This window comes from Heptranchias perlo, unplaced genomic scaffold, assembly GCF_035084215.1.
Source record: "Heptranchias perlo isolate sHepPer1 unplaced genomic scaffold, sHepPer1.hap1 HAP1_SCAFFOLD_1560, whole genome shotgun sequence".
NCBI lineage: Eukaryota > Metazoa > Chordata > Chondrichthyes > Hexanchiformes > Hexanchidae > Heptranchias > Heptranchias perlo.
Genome location: NW_027138818.1, coordinates 625 through 20,052, shown reverse-complemented (window position 1 = coordinate 20,052; position 19,428 = coordinate 625). Strand labels below are relative to the sequence as shown.

Genomic DNA, 19,428 nt, shown 5'->3' with positions numbered 1-19,428 from the left:
TGTACAGGGCTTTGGTGAGACCTCACCTGGAATACTGTGTACAGTTTTGGTCTCCTTACCTAAGGAAGGATATACTTGCCTTAGAGGCAGTGCAACGAAGGTTCACTAGATTGATTCCTGGGATGAGAGGGTTGTCCTATGAGGAGAGATTGAGTAGAATGGGCCGATACTCTCTAGAGTTTAGAAGAATGAGAGGAGATCTCATGGAAACAGGGATCGGGCGGGAAAGGGGAGTTGAGGTTAAAGATCAGCCATGATCTGATTGAATGGCGGAGCAGACTCGAGGGGCCGAATGGCCTACTCCTGCTCCTATTTCTTATGTTCCATGTCCCTCCCCGAGGGCACTGCCTCTCACTGGGGTACAGTCCCATGCCCACCCCCCCTCTGAAGGGAGTATTGGTGGAGGGGTTGGAAGAGTTAACCTGGCCTTGCATGGGCTGATGGAGAGTTCAGAACCAGCAGGAAATGAGAGGAAGATTCCCGCCCCCCCGGTGTAATAAACACCCCCCCCCCCCGGGGGGCCGTTGCCTCTGGGACCAATCCTCCAATGAGAGTCGATGCCTCCAGGGAGTAAGGAGACAAATGGGTTTTCATTAAGGTGTCAGCTGTGGCTCGGTGGGTCTCACTCTCCCCTCTGAGTCAGGAGGTCGTGGGTTCGAACCCCCCTCCAGAGACTCGAGCCCCATTACCTTGGCCGACACTCCCAGAGCAGTACTGAGGGAGCGCCGCACTGTCGGAGGGTCAGTACTGAGGGAGCGCCGCACTGTCGGAGGGTCAGTACTGAGGGAGCGCCGCACTGTCGGAGGGTCAGTACGGAGGGAACGCCGCACTGTCGGAGGGTCAGTACTGAGGGAGCGCCGCACTGTCGGAGGGTCAGTACTGAGGGAGCGCCGCACTGTCGGAGGGTCAGTACTGAGGGAGCACCGTGCTGTCGGAGGGTCAGTACTGAGGGAGAGCCGCACTGTCGGAGGGTCAGTACTGAGGGAACGCCGCACTGTCGGAGGGTCAGTACTGAGGGAGCGCCGCACTGTCGGAGGGTCAGTACTGAGGGAGCGCCGCACTGTCGGAGGGTCAGTACTGAGGGAGAGCCGCACTGTCGGAGGGTCAGTACTGAGGGAACGCCGCACTGTCGGAGGGTCAGTACTGAGGGAGCGCCGCACTGTCGGAGGGTCAGCACTGAGGGAGAGCCGCACTGTCGGAGGGTCAGTACTGAGGGAGCGCCGCGCTGTCGGAGGGTCAGTACTGAGGGAGCGCCGCACTGTCGGAGGGTCAGTACTGAGGGAGCGCCGCACTGTCGGAGGGTCAGTACTGAGGGAGCGCCGCGCTGTCGGAGGGTCAGTACTGAGGGAGCGCCGCGTTGTCGGAGGGTCAGTACTGAGGGAGCGCCGTGCTGTCGGAGGGTCAGTACTGAGGGAGCGCCGCGCTGTCGGAGGGTCGGTACTGAGGGAGCGCCGTGCTGTCGGAGGGTCAGTACTGAGGGAGCGCCGCGCTGTCGGAGGGTCGGTACTGAGGGAGCGCCGCACTGTCGGAGGGTCAGTACTGAGGGAGCGCCGCACTGTCGGAGGTGCTGTCTTTCGGATGAGATGTTAAACCGAGGCCCCGTCTGCCCCTCTCAGGTGGATGTAAAAGATCCCACGGCCACTATTGGAAGAAGAGCAGGGGGAGTTCTCCCCGGGGTCCTGGGGCCAATATTTATCCCTCGACCAACATCACTAAAAACAGATGATCTGCTCATTATCACATTTCTGTTTGTGGGATCTTGCTGTGCGTAAATTGTCTGCCACGTTTCCCACATTACAACAGTGACCTCACTTCAAAAAGTACTTGATTGGCTGTGAAGCTTTGGGATGTCCTGAAATGGTGAGAGGCTCTGTCGAAATGGGAATTCTTTCTCCTGAACAATACCTGGGGTTGAACGGAGATAAACTGTCAGTATTTTCCCAGTTACTCGGAGGGACACGGATTACACATTAACCGGGACTGAAGGAGGGTTCAGCAATGACTGGATGTTTCCCGATCTATTCCCAGACCAATCACAAAACGACGTCCAATGAGAGGCCTGAGTTTAAGTCAGGCCCATAACCAGCCCTCATTAATCCACGGGAATGACCCAGCCTTTTATAAATAGGGGCCAGTGACATTCACCTGCAGCATCAACAGTCAATCTCAGAGCAACAGGGACACAGACCGAGACTGAGGGAGTGGCAGGAACAGGACAGAGACACAGAGCGAGGGAGCGGCAGGAAGAGGCCGCCTTCGGGAAGCACAGGAGCAGGGCCGTCAGCTTTGTAACGCTCAGTACGGGGTTCCAGCGCTCTACGACGGCCTCGAGCCTCCGCGTACGGTCTCACTCCCGATCGAGGAGGTGTGCAGTGGATTGGACTCCTGTCCTGGGAACAGCGCTGGATTTTGCCTCAGGTAAACCCTGTCAACAGCGTGCCGGCCGATAAAGAGCCCTCCAGCCTAATCCCCCTTTCCAGCACTTGCTCCGTAGCCCTGTAGGTTTCGGCACTTCAGGGGCACATCCAGGTATTTTTTAAATGTGATGAGGGTTTCTGCCTCTCCCACCCTCTCAGGCAGTGAGTTCCAGACCCCACCACCCTCTGGGTGAAAACATTTCTCCTCATCTCCCCTCTAATCCTTCTACCAATCACTTTAAATCTAGGTCCCCTGGTCACTGACCCCTCTGCTAAGGGAAATAGCTCCTTCCTATCCACTCTATCTCGGTCCCTCATAATTTTATACCTCAATTAAATCTCCCCTCAGCCTCCTTTGTTCCAATGAAAACAACCCCAGCCTATCCAATCTTTCCTCACAGCTAAAATTCTCCAGCCCTGGCCACATCCTCGTAAATCTCCTCTGCACCCTCTCGAGTGCAATCACATCCTTCCTGTAATGTGGTGACCAGAACTGTACACAGTACTCAAGCTGTGGCCTAACTAGTGTTTTATACAGTTCCAGCATAACCTCCCTGCTCTTATATTCTGTGCCTCGGCTAATAAAGGAAAGTATCCCATATGCCTTCTTAACCACCTTATCTACCTGTCCTGCTACCTTCAGGGATCTGTGGACATGCACTCCAAGGTCCCTCACTTCCTCTACACCTCTCAGTATTCTCCCATTTATTGTGTATTCCCTTGCCTTGTTTGCTCTCCCCAAATACATTACCTCACACTTCTCCAGATTGAATTCCATTTGCCACTTTTCTGCCCATCTGACCAGTCCATTGATATCTTCCTGCAGTCTACAGCTTTCCTGCTCACTATCAGCCACACGGCCAATTTTAGCATCATCTGCAAACTTCTTGATCATGTCCCCCACATTCAAGTCCAAATCATTAATATATACCACAAAAAGCAAGGGACCTCGTACTGAGCCCTGCGGAACCCCACTGGAAACAGCCTTCCAGTCCCAAAAACACCCGTCAACCATTACCCTTTGCTTCCTGCCACTGAGCCAATTTTGGATCCAACTTGACACTTTCCCTTGGATCCCATGGGCTTGTACTTTTTTGACCAGTCCGCCATGTGGGACCTTGTCAAAAGCCTTGCTAAAATCCATGTAGACTACATCAAATGCACTACCCCCATCAACCCTCCTTGTTACCTCAAAAAATTCAATCAAGTTAGTCAGACACAACCTTCCCTTAACAAATCCATGCTGACTGTCCTTGATTAACCCATGCCTTTTTAAATGACGATTTATCCTGTCCCTCAGAATTGATTCCAATAATTTGCCCACCACCGAGGTTAGACTGACTGGCCTGTAATTACTCGGTTTATCTCTTTCTCCCTTTTTAAACAACGGTACAATGTTAGCAGTCCTCCAATCCTCCGGCACCACGCCTGTAGTCAGGGAGGATTGGATAATGATGGTGAGAGCCTCCGCTATTTCCTCCCTGGCTTCTCTTAACAGCCTGGGAGACATTTCATCCGGACCTGGTGATTTATCTACTTTCAGAGATGCTAATCCCCTGAATACTCCCTCTCCCACTATCTCACCCAATATTTCACACTCCTCCTCCTTAACTACAATTTCTTCATTGTCCCCCTCTTTTCTGAATTCAGACGCAAAGTATTCATGAAGAACCATCCCCACATCTTCCGCCTCCACACAGAGGTTACCTTTTTGGTCTCTAATAGGCCCTACTCTTTCCTTAGTTATCCTCTTGCTCTTTATGTATTTATAAAACATTTTTGGGTTTCCCTCAATTTTATTTGCCAGTATTTTTTCCTGCCCTCCCTTTGCTTTCCTAATTTCCTTTTTAATTTCACCCCTGCAAGTTCGATACTCCCCAAAGCTTTCTGCGGTATTGAGCTCTCAATATCTGACATCTCAGCCAGGCTGGGAGATTCCCCTCAGTGGGACACTGCAGAGGGAGCTTTACTCTGTATCTAACCCTGTATCTGCCCTGGGAGTGTTTGATGGGACAGTGTAGAGGGAGCTTTACTCTGTATCTAACCCTGTACCTGCGCTGGGAGTGTTTGATGGGACAGTGCAGAGGGAGCTTTACTCTGTATCAAACCCTGTACCTGCGCTGGGAGTGTTTGATGGGACAGTGTAGAGGGAGCTTTACTCTGTATCTAACCTTGTACCTGAGCTGGGAGTGTTTGATGGGACAGTGTAGAGGGAGCTTTACTCTGTATCTAACCCTGTACCTGCCCTGGGAGTGTTTGATGGGACAGTGTAGAGGGAGCTTTACTCTGTATCTAACCCTGTACCTGCCCTGGGAGTGTTTGATGGGACAGTGTAGAGGGAGCTTTACTCTGTATCTAACCCTGTACCTGACCCTGGGAGTGTTTGATGGGACAGTGCAGAGGGAGCTTTACTCTGCATCGAACCCGTGCTGTACCTGCCCTGGGAGTGTTTGATGGGACAGTGTTGAGGGAGCTTTACTCTGTATCTAACCTGTGTTGTACCTGCCCTGGGAGTGTTTGACAGGACAGTGCAGAGGGAGCTTTACTCTGTCTCTAACCCTGTACCTGCCCTGCGAGTGTTTGATGGGACAGTGTTGAGGGAGCTTTACTCTGTATCTAACCCTGTACCTGCCCCGGGAGTGTTTGATGGGACAGTGTAGAGGGAGCTTTACTCTGTATCCAACCCTGTACCTGCCCCGGGAGTGTTTGATGGGACAGTGCAGAGGGAGCTTTACTCTGTATCTAACCCTGTACCTGCCCTGGGAGTGTTTGATGGGACAGTGTGGAGGGAGCTCTACTCTGTCTGTAACCCTGTACCTGTCCTGGGAGTGTTTGATGGGACAGTGTGGAGGGAGCTTTACTCTGTATCTAACCCGTGCTGTACCTGCCCTGGGAGTGTTTGATGGGACAGTGTAGAGGGAGCTTTACTCTGTATCTAACCCGTGCTGTACCTGCCCTGGGAGTGTTTGATGGGACAGTGTTAAGGGAGCTTTACTCTGTATCTAACCCTGTACCTGCCCTGGGAGTGTTTGACGGGACAGTGTAGAGGGAGCTTTACTCTGTATCTAACCCGTGCTGGACCTGCCCTGGGAGTGTTTGATGGGACAGTGTAGAGGGAGCTTTACTCAGTATCTAACCCTGTACCTGCCCTGGGAGTGTTTGACGGGACAGTGTAGAGGGAGCTTTACTCTGTATCTAACCCGTGCTGTACCTGCCCTGGGAGTGTTTGATGGGACAGTGCAGAGGGAGCTTTACTCTGTATTTAACCCTGTACCTGCCCTGGGAGTGTTTGACGGGACAGTGTAGAGGGAGCTTTACTCTGTATCTAACCCGTGCTGTACCTGCCCTGGGAGTGTTTGACGGGACAGTGTTGAGGGAGCTTTACTCTGTATCTAACCTGTGTTGTACCTGCCCTGGGAGTGTTTGACAGGACAGTGCAGAGGGAGCTTTACTCTGTCTCTAACCCTGTACCTGCCCTGCGAGTGTTTGATGGGACAGTGTTGAGGGAGCTTTACTCTGTATCTAACCCTGTACCTGCCCCGGGAGTGTTTGATGGGACAGTGTAGAGGGAGCTTTACTCTGTATCCAACCCTGTACCTGCCCCGGGAGTGTTTGATGGGACAGTGCAGAGGGAGCTTTACTCTGTATCTAACCCTGTACCTGCCCTGGGAGTGTTTGATGGGACAGTGTGGAGGGAGCTCTACTCTGTCTGTAACCCTGTACCTGTCCTGGGAGTGTTTGATGGGACAGTGTGGAGGGAGCTTTACTCTGTATCTAACCCGTGCTGTACCTGCCCTGGGAGTGTTTGATGGGACAGTGTAGAGGGAGCTTTACTCTGTATCTAACCCGTGCTGTACCTGCCCTGGGAGTGTTTGATGGGACAGTGTTAAGGGAGCTTTACTCTGTATCTAACCCTGTACCTGCCCTGGGAGTGTTTGACGGGACAGTGTAGAGGGAGCTTTACTCTGTATCTAACCCGTGCTGGACCTGCCCTGGGAGTGTTTGATGGGACAGTGTAGAGGGAGCTTTACTCAGTATCTAACCCTGTACCTGCCCTGGGAGTGTTTGACGGGACAGTGTAGAGGGAGCTTTACTCTGTATCTAACCCGTGCTGTACCTGCCCTGGGAGTGTTTGATGGGACAGTGCAGAGGGAGCTTTACTCTGTATTTAACCCTGTACCTGCCCTGGGAGTGTTTGACGGGACAGTGTAGAGGGAGCTTTACTCTGTATCTAACCCGTGCTGTACCTGCCCTGGGAGTGTTTGACGGGACAGTGTAGAGGGAGCTTTACTCTGTATCTAACCCGTGCTGTACCTGCCCTGGGAGTGTTTGATGGGACAGTGTAGAGGGAGCTTTACTCTGTATCTAACCCTGTACCTGCCCTGGGAGTGTTTGACGGGACAGTGTAGAGGGAGCTTTACTCTGTATCTAACCCGTGCTGTACCTGCCCTGGGAGTGTTTGATGGGACAGTGTAGAGGGAGCTTTACTCTGTATCGAACCCGTGCTGTACCTGCCCTGGGAGTGTTTGATGGGACAGTGCAGAGGGAGCTTTACTCTGTATCTAACCCTGTACCTGCCCTGGGAGTGTTTGATGGGACAGTGTAGAGGGAGCTTTACTCTGTATCTAACCCTGTCCCTGCCCTGGGAGTGTTTGACAGGACAGTGCAGAGGGAGCTTTACTCTGTCTCTAACCCTGTACCTGCCCTGGGAGTGTTTGATGGGACAGTGTGGAGGGAGCTCTACTCTGTCTGTAACCCTGTACCTGCCCTGGGAGTGTTTGATGGGACAGTGTGGAGGGAGCTTTACTCTGTATCTAACCCGTGCTGTACCTGCCCTGGGAGTGTTTGATGGGACAGTGTAGAGGGAGCTTTACTCTGTATCTAACCCGTGCTGTACCTGCCCTGGGAGTGTTTGATGGGACAGTGTAGAGGGAGCTTTACTCTGTATCTAACCCTGTACCTGCCCTGGGAGTGTTTGACAGGACAGTGCAGAGGGAGCTTTACTCTGTCTCTAACCCTGTACCTGCCCTGGGAGTGTTTGACAGGACAGTGCAGAGGGAGCTTTACTCTGTCTCTAACCCTGTACCTGCCCTGGGAGTGTTTGATGGGACAGTGTGGAGGGAGCTCTACTCTGTCTGTAACCCTGTACCTGCCCTGGGAGTGTTTGATGGGACAGTGTGGAGGGAGCTTTACTCTGTATCTAACCCGTGCTGTACCTGCCCTGGGAGTGTTTGATGGGACAGTGTAGAGGGAGCTTTACTCTGTATCGAACCCGTGCTGTACCTGTCCTGGGAGTGTTTGATGGGACAGTGCAGAGGGAGCTTTACTCTGTATCTAACCCTGTACCTGCCCTGGGAGTGTTTGATGGGACAGTGTAGAGGGAGCTTTACTCTGTATCTAACCCTGTCCCTGCCCTGGGAGTGTTTGACAGGACAGTGCAGAGGGAGCTTTACTCTGTCTCTAACCCTGTACCTGCCCTGGGAGTGTTTGATGGGACAGTGTGGAGGGAGCTCTACTCTGTCTGTAACCCTGTACCTGCCCTGGGAGTGTTTGATGGGACAGTGTGGAGGGAGCTTTACTCTGTATCTAACCCGTGCTGTACCTGCCCTGGGAGTGTTTGATGGGACAGTGTAGAGGGAGCTTTACTCTGTATCTAACCCGTGCTGTACCTGCCCTGGGAGTGTTTGATGGGACAGTGTAGAGGGAGCTTTACTCTGTATCTAACCCTGTACCTGCCCTGGGAGTGTTTGACAGGACAGTGCAGAGGGAGCTTTACTCTGTCTCTAACCCTGTACCTGCCCTGGGAGTGTTTGACAGGACAGTGCAGAGGGAGCTTTACTCTGTCTCTAACCCTGTACCTGCCCTGGGAGTGTTTGATGGGACAGTGTGGAGGGAGCTCTACTCTGTCTGTAACCCTGTACCTGCCCTGGGAGTGTTTGATGGGACAGTGTGGAGGGAGCTTTACTCTGTATCTAACCCTGTACCTGCCCTGGGAGTGTTTGATGGGACAGTGTAGAGGGAGCTTTACTCTGTATCTAACCCTGTACCTGCCCTCGGAGTGTTTGATGGGACAGTGTCGAGGGAGCTTCACTCTGTATCTAACCCTGTACCTGCCCTGGGGATGTTTGATGGGACAGTGTAGAGGGAGCTTTACTCTGTATCTAACCCTGTCCCTGCCCTGGGAGTGTTTGATGGGACAGTGTAGAGGGAGCTTTACTCTGTATCTCACCCTGTACCTGCCCTGGGAGTGTTTGATGGGACAGTGTAGAGGGAGCTTTACTCTGTATCTAACCCTGTACCTGCCCTGGGAGTGTTTGATGGGACAGTGTAGAGGGAGCTTTACTCTGTATCTAACCCTGTACCTGCCCTGGGAGTGTTTGATGGGACAGTGTAGAGGGAGCTTTACTCTGTATCTAATCCTGTACCTGCCCTGGGAGTGTTTGATGGGACAGTGTAGAGGGAGCTTTACTCTGTATCTAACCCTGTACCTGCCCTGGGAGTGTTTGATGGGACAGTGTAGAGGGAGCTTTACTCTTTATCTCACCCTGTACCTGCCCTGGGAGTGTTTGATGGGACAGTGTAGAGGGAGCTTTACTCTGTATCTAACCCTGTCCCTGCCCTGGGAGTGTTTGATGGGACAGTGTAGAGGGAGCTTTACTCTGTATCTAACCCTGTACCTGCCCTGGGAGTGTTTGATGGGACAGTGTAGAGGGAGCTTTACTCTGTATCTAACCCTGTACCTGCCCTGGGAGTGTTTGATGGGACAGTGTGGAGGGAGCTTTACTCTGTATCTAACCCTGTCCCTGCCCTGGGAGTGTTTGATGGGACAGTGTAGAGGGAGCTTTACTCTGTATCTAACCCTGTACCTGCCCCTGGGAGTGTTTGATGGGACAGTGTAGAGGGAGCTTTACTCTGTATCTAACCCTGTACCTGCCCTGGGAGTGTTTGATGGGACAGTGTAGAGGGAGCTTTACTCTGTATCTAACCCTGTACCTGCCCTGGGAGTGTTTGACAGGACAGTGCAGAGGGAGCTTTACTCTGTCTCTAACCCTGTACCTGCCCTGGGAGTGTTTGACAGGACAGTGCAGAGGGAGCTTTACTCTGTCTCTAACCCTGTACCTGCCCTGGGAGTGTTTGATGGGACAGTGTGGAGGGAGCTCTACTCTGTCTGTAACCCTGTACCTGCCCTGGGAGTGTTTGATGGGACAGTGTGGAGGGAGCTTTACTCTGTATCTAACCCGTGCTGTACCTGCCCTGGGAGTGTTTGATGGGACAGTGTAGAGGGAGCTTTACTCTGTATCGAACCCGTGCTGTACCTGCCCTGGGAGTGTTTGATGGGACAGTGCAGAGGGAGCTTTACTCTGTATCTAACCCTGTACCTGCCCTGGGAGTGTTTGATGGGACAGTGTAGAGGGAGCTTTACTCTGTATCTAACCCTGTCCCTGCCCTGGGAGTGTTTGACAGGACAGTGCAGAGGGAGCTTTACTCTGTCTCTAACCCTGTACCTGCCCTGGGAGTGTTTGATGGGACAGTGTGGAGGGAGCTCTACTCTGTCTGTAACCCTGTACCTGCCCTGGGAGTGTTTGATGGGACAGTGTGGAGGGAGCTTTCCTCTGTATCTAACCCGTGCTGTACCTGCCCTGGGAGTGTTTGATGGGACAGTGTAGAGGGAGCTTTACTCTGTATCTAACCCGTGCTGTACCTGCCCTGGGAGTGTTTGATGGGACAGTGTAGAGGGAGCTTTACTCTGTATCTAACCCTGTACCTGCCCTGGGAGTGTTTGACAGGACAGTGCAGAGGGAGCTTTACTCTGTCTCTAACCCTGTACCTGCCCTGGGAGTGTTTGACAGGACAGTGCAGAGGGAGCTTTACTCTGTCTCTAACCCTGTACCTGCCCTGGGAGTGTTTGATGGGACAGTGTGGAGGGAGCTCTACTCTGTCTGTAACCCTGTACCTGCCCTGGGAGTGTTTGATGGGACAGTGTGGAGGGAGCTTTACTCTGTATCTAACCCGTGCTGTACCTGCCCTGGGAGTGTTTGATGGGACAGTGTAGAGGGAGCTTTACTCTGTATCTAACCCGTGCTGTACCTGCCCTGGGAGTGTTTGATGGGACAGTGCAGAGGGAGCTTTGCTCTGTATTTAACCCGTACTGTACCTGCCCCGGGAGTGTTTGATTGGCCAGTGTCGAGGGAGCTTTACTCTGTCTGTAACCCAGTACCTGTCCTGGGAGTGTTTGATGGGACAGTGTAGAGGGAGCTTTACTCTGTCTGTAACCCTGTACCTGTCCTGGGAGTGTTTGATGGGACAGTGTGGAGGGAGCTTTACTCTGTATCTAACCCGTGCTGTACCTGCCCCGGGAGTGTTTGATGGGACAGTGTTGAGGGAGCTTTACTCTGTATCTAACCCGTGCTGTACCTGCCCCGGGAGTGTTTGATGGGACAGTGTAGAGGGAGCTTTACTCTGTATCTAACCCTGTACCTGCCCTGGGAGTGTTTGACGGGACAGTGTAGAGGGAGCTTTACTCTGTATCTAACCCTGTACGTGCCCCGGGAGTGTTTGATGGGACAGTGTAGAGGGAGCTTTACTCTGTATCTAACCCTGTACCTGCCCTGGGAGTGTTTGATGGGACAGTGTAGAGGGAGCTTTACTCTGTATCTAACCCTGTCCCTGCCCTGGGAGTGTTTGATGGGACAGTGTGGAGGGAGCTTTACTCTGTATCTAACCCTGTACCTGCCCTGGGAGTGTTTGATGGGACAGTGTAGAGGGAGCTTTACTCTGTATCTAACCCTGTACCTGCCCTCGGAGTGTTTGATGGGACAGTGTCGAGGGAGCTTCACTCTGTATCTAACCCTGTACCTGCCCTGGGGATGTTTGATGGGACAGTGTAGAGGGAGCTTTACTCTGTATCTAACCCTGTCCCTGCCCTGGGAGTGTTTGATGGGACAGTGTAGAGGGAGCTTTACTCTGTATCTCACCCTGTACCTGCCCTGGGAGTGTTTGATGGGACAGTGTAGAGGGAGCTTTACTCTGTATCTAACCCTGTACCTGCCCTGGGAGTGTTTGATGGGACAGTGTAGAGGGAGCTTTACTCTGTATCTAACCCTGTACCTGCCCTGGGAGTGTTTGATGGGACAGTGTAGAGGGAGCTTTACTCTGTATCTAATCCTGTACCTGCCCTGGGAGTGTTTGATGGGACAGTGTAGAGGGAGCTTTACTCTGTATCTAACCCTGTACCTGCCCTGGGAGTGTTTGATGGGACAGTGTAGAGGGAGCTTTACTCTGTATCTAACCCTGTACCTGCCCTGGGAGTGTTTGATGGGACAGTGTAGAGGGAGCTTTACTCTGTATCTAACCCTGTCCCTGCCCTGGGAGTGTTTGATGGGACAGTGTAGAGGGAGCTTTACTCTGTATCTAACCCTGTACCTGCCCTGGGAGTGTTTGATGGGACAGTGTAGAGGGAGCTTTACTCTGTATCTAACCCTGTACCTGCCCTGGGAGTGTTTGATGGGACAGTGTGGAGGGAGCTTTACTCTGTATCTAACCCTGTCCCTGCCCTGGGAGTGTTTGATGGGACAGTGTAGAGGGAGCTTTACTCTGTATCTAACCCTGTACCTGCCCCTGGGAGTGTTTGATGGGACAGTGTAGAGGGAGCTTTACTCTGTATCTAACCCTGTACCTGCCCTGGGAGTGTTTGATGGGACAGTGTGGAGGGAGCTTTACTCTGTATCTAACCCTGTACCTGCCCTGGGAGTGTTTGACAGGACAGTGCAGAGGGAGCTTTACTCTGTCTCTAACCCTGTACCTGCCCTGGGAGTGTTTGACAGGACAGTGCAGAGGGAGCTTTACTCTGTCTCTAACCCTGTACCTGCCCTGGGAGTGTTTGATGGGACAGTGTGGAGGGAGCTCTACTCTGTCTGTAACCCTGTACCTGCCCTGGGAGTGTTTGATGGGACAGTGTGGAGGGAGCTTTACTCTGTATCTAACCCGTGCTGTACCTGCCCTGGGAGTGTTTGATGGGACAGTGTAGAGGGAGCTTTACTCTGTATCTAACCCGTGCTGTACCTGCCCTGGGAGTGTTTGATGGGACAGTGTAGAGGGAGCTTTACTCTGTATCTAACCCGTGCTGTACCTGCCCTGGGAGTGTTTGATTGGCCAGTGTCGAGGGAGCTTTACTCTGTCTGTAACCCTGTACCTGTCCTGGGAGTGTTTGATGGGACAGTGTAGAGGGAGCTTTACTCTGTCTGTAACCCTGTACCTGTCCTGGGAGTGTTTGATGGGACAGTGTGGAGGGAGCTTTACTCTGTATCTAACCCGTGCTGTACCTGCCCCGGGAGTGTTTGATGGGACAGTGTTGAGGGAGCTTTACTCTGTATCTAACCCGTGCTGTACCTGCCCCGGGAGTGTTTGATGGGACAGTGTAGAGGGAGCTTTACTCTGTATCTAACCCTGTACCTGCCCTGGGAGTGTTTGACGGGACAGTGTAGAGGGAGCTTTACTCTGTATCTAACCCTGTACCTGCCCCGGGAGTGTTTGATGGGACAGTGTAGAGGGAGCTTTACTCTGTATCTAACCCTGTACCTGCCCTGGGAGTGTTTGATGGGACAGTGTAGAGGGAGCTTTACTCTGTATCTAACCCTGACCTGCCCTGGGAGTGTTTGATGGGACAGTGTCGAGGGAGCTTCACTCTGTATCTAACCCTGTACCTGCCCTGGGGATGTTTGATGGGACAGTGTGGAGGGAGCTTTACTCTGTATCTAACCCTGTCCCTGCCCTGGGAGTGTTTGATGGGACAGTGTAGAGGGAGCTTTACTCTGTATCTCACCCTGTACCTGCCCTGGGAGTGTTTGATGGGACAGTGTAGAGGGAGCTTTACTCTGTATCTAACCCTGTACCTGCCCTGGGAGTGTTTGATGGGACAGTGTAGAGGGAGCTTTACTCTGTATCTAACCCTGTACCTGCCCTGGGAGTGTTTGATGGGACAGTGTAGAGGGAGCTTTACTCTGTATCTAATCCTGTACCTGCCCTGGGAGTGTTTGATGGGACAGTGTGGAGGGAGCTTTACTCTGTATCTAACCCTGTCCCTGCCCTGGGAGTGTTTGATGGGACAGTGTAGAGGGAGCTTTACTCTGTATCTAACCCTGTACCTGCCCCTGGGAGTGTTTGATGGGACAGTGTAGAGGGAGCTTTACTCTGTATCTAACCCTGTACCTGCCCTGGGAGTGTTTGATGGGACAGTGTAGAGGGAGCTTTACTCTGTATCTAACCCTGTACCTGCCCCTGGGAGTGTTTGATGGGACAGTGTAGAGGGAGCTTTACTCTGTATCTAACCCTGTACCTGCCCCTGGGAGTGTTTGATGGGACAGTGTAGAGGGAGCTTTACTCTGTATCTAACCCTGTACCTGCCCCTGGGAGTGTTTGATGGGACAGTGTAGAGGGAGCTTTACTCTGTATCTAACCCTGTACCTGCCCAGGGAGTGTTTGATGGGACAGTGTAGAGGGAGCTTTACTCTGTATCTAACCCTGTACCTGCCCTGGGTGTTTTTGATGGGACAGTGTAGAGGGAGCTTTACTCTGTATCTAACCCTGTACCTGCCCCTGGGAGTGTTTGATGGGACAGTGTAGAGGGAGCTTTACTCTGTATCTAACCCTGTACCTGCCCTGGGAGTGTTTGATGGGACAGTGTAGAGGGAGCTTTACTCTGTATCTAACCCTGTACCTGACCCTGGGAGTGTTTGATGGGACAGTGTAGAGGGAGCTTTACTCTGTATCTAACCCTGTCCCTGCCCTGGGAGTGTTTGATGGGACAGTGTAGAGGGAGCTTTACTCTGTATCTAACCCTGTATCTGCCCTGGGAGTGTTTGATGGGACAGTGTAGAGGGAGCTTTACTCTGTATCTAACCCTGTACCTGCCCCGGGAGTGTTTGATGGGACAGTGTAGAGGGAGCTTTACTCTGTATCTAACCCTGTACCTGCCCCGGGTGTGTTTGATGGGACAGTGGATATAAAATGCCAGGACTCTGTCATCTTGCCGTTGGATCTGACTCCAGTTTCTGTTTGTCTGCAGGTTTCATTGATCGCAGCCTCTCTGTTGGGCAGTGTTGTATCCCCCCGGAGGGAGACGATGTATTACTACAGCGGCCCGGGTCTGACAGCCCGACTCCATGAGTCTGTTCCTTCGCCGGTCTGGGAGTACGACAGTGAATGTTCCAATCAGAGCTCCCCAGGTCCTCTGGGCACTGGGCCCGAGAGCTTCATCGAGTACCTCCTGTCGGAGGCTGCAGGAACCCATCACCCTTGGAGCAGCTTTCAGCCGACACTGGACGAGATCGAAGAGTTCCTGGTGGAACACATGAGCCTGCAGCTGAGGGGGGAAGGGTCGGAGAGCAGACCCTGGCCGCTCGTGTTGGACAGTGAGGCCCAGGAGGGAGAGGGGCCCTGCCCGAGCAGGGTAGCGATGGAGCCCAGCCTCCAGGAGCCTGGGGATGGGGAACAAACTCCTTCGTCCTCCCCGGGGGTCCCTCCCCTCGTCCTGCAGGTGCGGGAGGGCCGAGGGGTCAGCCTCGCCCAGCTCCTGGTCAGTATCCAGGGCCAAACCTACGCCCTGGTGCCCCAGGCCGCTCCCTCCGCTCCCCCCCGGCAGTTTGTCCGCATTGCTGCCAAGCTCTCTGCCCAAAGCCAGACTGAGGCCTCCCACAAGACGCCAAGATTCGCCACGCCGGAACTGCTGAAAGTTCACAAGTGCTTGTACCCCGGCTGCAGCAAGATTTACAGCAAGAGCAGTCACTTAAAGGCCCATACCCGGCGTCACACCGGAGAGAAACCCTTCACCTGTACCTGGCCCGGCTGTGACTGGAGGTGAGCAAACAGCAGCTCCTGACTGCCTAACACTGTCATAAAACCCTCCCCAGGCACTTCACAGGAGTGTGAATCACACTCCAAGCCACAGGGAGACATCGGCTCTACTTATGGTCAACTTTATAGGCCCCAGCCGGAGTATCGTGACCAGTTCTGGGCACCGCGATTCAGGAAAGATGTCAAGGCCTTAGAGAGGGTGCAGAGGAGATTTACCAGAATGGTCCCGGGGATGAGGGACTCCAGTGATGTGGAGAGACTGGAGAAGCTGGGATTGTTCTCCTCGGAGCAGAGAGGGTTAAGAGGAGATTTAATCGAGGTGTTCAAAATCATGAGGGGTTTTGATAGAGTAAATAAGGAGAAACTGTTTCCAGTGGCAGGAGGGTCGGGAACCAGAGGACACAGATTTAAGGTGATTGGTGAAAGAACCAGAGGGGGAGATGAGGAGAATGTTTTTTTACGCAGCGAGTTGTTCTGATCTGGAATTCACTGCCTGAAAGGGCGGTGGAAGCAGATTCAATAATAACTTTCAAAAGGGAATTGGAGGAATTGAAGGAGAAAAATTTGCAGGGCTCTGGGGAAAGAGCAGGGGGGAATGGGACTAATTGGATAACTCTTTCAAAGAGACGGCACAGGCACGATGGGCTGAATGGCCTCCTCCTATGCTGCAACATTCTATGATTAGGACAGGTGACCAAAAGCTTGGTCAAAGAGGGAGGTTTTAAGGAGCGTCTTAAAGGAGGAGAGAGAGGCGGAGAGGTTTAGGGAGGGAATTCCAGAGCTTAGGGCCGAGGCAGCTGAAGGCACGGCCGCCAATGGTGGAGCGACGGAAATCGGGGGATGGACAAGAGGCCGGAATTGGAGGAGCGCAGAGATCTGGGAGGGTCGTAGGGGCTGGAGGAGGTTACAGAGATAGGGAGGGGGGCGAGGGCCAGGGAGGGGATTTGAACACGAGGGTGGAGAATTTAAAAATGGGCGCCAGTGTAGGTCAGCGAGTGCAGTGAACAGGACAACGTAGGGCAACTGCTCCTATTAAAGACCCCAATAAATCCCCCGCCCGGTGAGTCCCCGACACACAGCAGGGAAGGCCCAGGGTGCATCCCCAGCCTGTCCTGGGTGAGGCTCATCTCAACTGGGTGGTAGAGAGAGGGGTGGTGGCTACAACTGGCCTCGTAGACCCCCGGGTTAGGGAGGGGATGAATCAACCCCGGGGTCCCTGCTGGAAAGTGCGGGTCTGTGGACCGTTGGGTGGGGACAGGACTGCCTGTGATGCCTTCTGCAGTCGAATATCTGTGTGGGTTGGTGCAGCGGCCGGTGGCCTTGGGGAGTGGGAATGCGGGGGTAGATTCGGATCTCTCGCCCAGTCTGACGGCCTCTTCCCTTGGTGTTCTGTTGCCCACAGGTTTTCGCGATCAGATGAGCTATCCCGACACAAACGCTCACACTCTGGGATCAAACCCTACCAGTGCTCCGTGTGTGAGAAACGATTTGCTCGGAGTGATCACCTGTCCAAACACGTCAAAGTCCATCGCTTCCCTCGCCCCAATCGGGTAACGCAGACACGATAACTGACCGCCCACCACCCCCTCCAGCTCCACCTCGAGCGTCTAGACGAAAGAGGAGAATATTACTGCGCAGCAGACGGCTGAGGGCCTGGGATGCGCTGGCTGGTCCACACACCGAGTCCAGGATCGCTCTTAGAGGAGCTGGACTGTTCCCCAGGGACCCGCAGAGGACAATGTCGGTCTAATAAACCAGTGCAGATTGGTGGGTTCACCAGCAGAAGCCCCGAAACACACAGCTCTCCCGGATACCTCAACACTTGCAGTCATTTTCAGACCATTCTCTCTCTCCTTTCCTGGTCAAACCTCCGTCTGTTCCTTTCAGCTTCCCGGGTCATCGGCTCTGTTAGCACCTGCACTGTCCCAAGCCCCCGGTCCCCTCCCTCGCTCTCTCCCCCACTCTCTCGCCCTGTCTGTCCCCCGCTCTCTCTCCCAGCTTCCCCCCTCTCTCTCTCTCTCTCCCCCTCCCCCTCTCTCCCCCTCGCCCTCTCTCTCCCGCTCTCTTCCCCACCACCTCTCTCTCCCCGCTCTCTCTCCCTCGCTCTTTCCCTCTCTCTCTCCCCCCTCTCTCTCTCCCCCTCTCTCTCTCCCTCTCTCTCTCCCCTCTCTCTCTCTCCCCTCTCTCTCTCTCTCTCTCCTCCCTCTCTCTCTCCCCTCTCTCTCCCCCCTCTCTCTCTCTCCCCTCTCTCTCTCTCTCCTCCCTCTCTCTCTTCCCCCCCTCTCTCTCCCCCCTCTCTCTCTTCCCCCCCCCCCCTCTCTCTCTCCCCCCCTCTCCTCCTCTCCCCTCTCTCTCTCTCTCTCTCCCCCCTCTCTCTCTCCTCTCTCTCCCCCCTCTCCTTCCTCCTCTCTCTCCTCCCCCCCTCTCTCTCCTCCCTCTTCTCTCCTCCCCTCTCTCCCTCTCCTTCCTCCCTCTCCCCCCTCTCTCCTCCTCCCTCTCTCTCCCCCTCTCTCTTCCCCCCCTCTCTCCCTCTCCCCCTCTCCCTCTCACTCTCCCCCCTCTCTCCTCTCTCTCTCTCTCCCCTCCTCTCTCCTCCCCCTCTCTCTCCCCCTCCTCTCTCTCTCTCTCCCTCCTCTCTCCTCCCTCTCCTCCTCTCTCTCTCTCTTCCTCCCTCTCTCTCTTCCCCCCCCCCCCCTCCCTCTCCCCCCCCCTCCCCCCCTCTCTCTCCCCCCCTCTCTCTCCCCCCCCTCTCTCTCTCTCTCCCCCCTTCTCTCTCCCCCCAGCTCCTGATCAGGGGTTGGACTGTGGGGTAGGGAGGGAGGGAGTGGGTCAGTGCAGGTGTTGATAGGAGTCCCTGACTCTGTCCCTGAGCCATGGAACTATTAGGGACAGTAACATGAGACAGGAAAAGATAAACGAGTGACTGGATTGAGGGGAATGTGATATCATTTAATATTTGAGTGTGTAGCCTCTGCCCCTTGGTGTCGTCAGTGTGTGTCAGGCCTCGGTCTGAGGTGTCTGGAGATCTGCACTTACTTTGATTTGATTTGATTGAACAACTTTCACATTTTGTATCCTGCCTGGTCACTGAGTTGCGAAGGCATTTGATTCCAGTATTTCTCGAGCTTAAAGACAATTTATTAAAAAATGCTGAATGCAATGGTTTGGACTTTATTTGATTGATGAACTCTCCACGATCAAGGGGGATAAGGAGAGAGGGAGAGAGCGGGAGATCTCTCTGTCTCACTCTTTTTCTCCTCTCTGTGTCCCTCTCTCTCCGCTTCCCTCTCTCTGTCTCCCACTCTCTCTCTGTTCCCCACTCTCACTCACTCTCTCTCTCTGTTCCCCACTCTCACTCTCTCTCTCTGTTCCCACTCTCACTCTGTCTCTCTGTTCCCACTCTCACTCTCTCTCTCTGTTCCCCACTCTCACTCTCTCTCTCTGTTCCCACTCTCACTCTCTCTCTCTGTTCCCCACTCTCACTCTCTCTTCTGTTCCCCACTCTCACTCTCTCTCTCTGTTCCCCACTCTCTCTGTCTCTCTGTTCCCCACTCTCACTCTCTCTCTCTGTTCCCACTCTCACTCTCTCTCTCTGTTCCCACTCTCACTCTCTCTCTCTGTTCCCCACTCTCACTCTCTCTCTCTGTTCCCACTCTCACTCTCTCTCTCTCTGTTCCCCACTCTCACTCTCTCTCTGTTCCCACTCTCACTCTGTTCCCCCTCTCACTCTCTCTCTCCTCGTTCCCCACTCTCACTCTCTGTTCCCACTCTCACTCTCTCTCTCTGTTCCCCACTCTCTCTCTCTCTGTTCCCCACTCTCCACTCTGTTCCCCACTCTTTCTCTCTCTGTCCCCCACTCTCACTCTCTGTTCCCCACTCTCACTCTCTCTCTGTCCCCCACTCTCACTCTCCGTCCCCCACTCTCACTCCTGTCCCCCCACTCTCACTCTCCTCCCCTCTCCTGCTCTCTCTTCCCCACTCTCACTCTCTGTTCCCCCCCCACTCTCACTCTCTGTTCCCCACTCTTTCTCTCTCTGTCCCCCCACTCTCACTCTCTCTCTGTCTCCCACTCTCTCTCTCTGTCCCCCACTCTCACCATCTCTCTCTCTGTCCTTCCACTCTCACTCTCTCTCTCTTCTGTCTCCCACTATCTCTCTGT

At 53.7% G+C, this 19,428-nt stretch overlaps 1 protein-coding gene across 1 annotated transcript; it reads left to right on the top strand.

Annotated features, from left to right (window-relative positions):
* The first annotated feature begins 1,638 nt into the window (after nucleotides 1-1,638).
* On the top strand, nucleotides 1,639-17,572 carry LOC137309265 (Krueppel-like factor 15). The gene is made up of 3 exons (XM_067977528.1): nucleotides 1,639-2,418; nucleotides 14,482-15,272; nucleotides 16,672-17,572. Exons 2-3 carry the CDS (start codon nucleotides 14,539-14,541, stop codon nucleotides 16,835-16,837), a joined length of 900 nt encoding a protein of 299 aa, XP_067833629.1. The 5' UTR covers nucleotides 1,639-2,418; nucleotides 14,482-14,538; the 3' UTR covers nucleotides 16,838-17,572.
* The last annotated feature ends 1,856 nt before the right edge of the window (nucleotides 17,573-19,428 follow it).

Bases quoted from the DNA above. Each gene is read 5' to 3' on its own strand.
- LOC137309265 (XM_067977528.1), top strand. From the start codon at position 14,539: ATGTATTACTACAGCGGCCCGGGTCTGACAGCCCGACTCCATGAGTCT. The intron at 15,273-16,671 runs GTGAGCAAACAG...TGTTGCCCACAG, and splicing joins TGGCCCGGCTGTGACTGGAG to GTTTTCGCGATCAGATGAGC.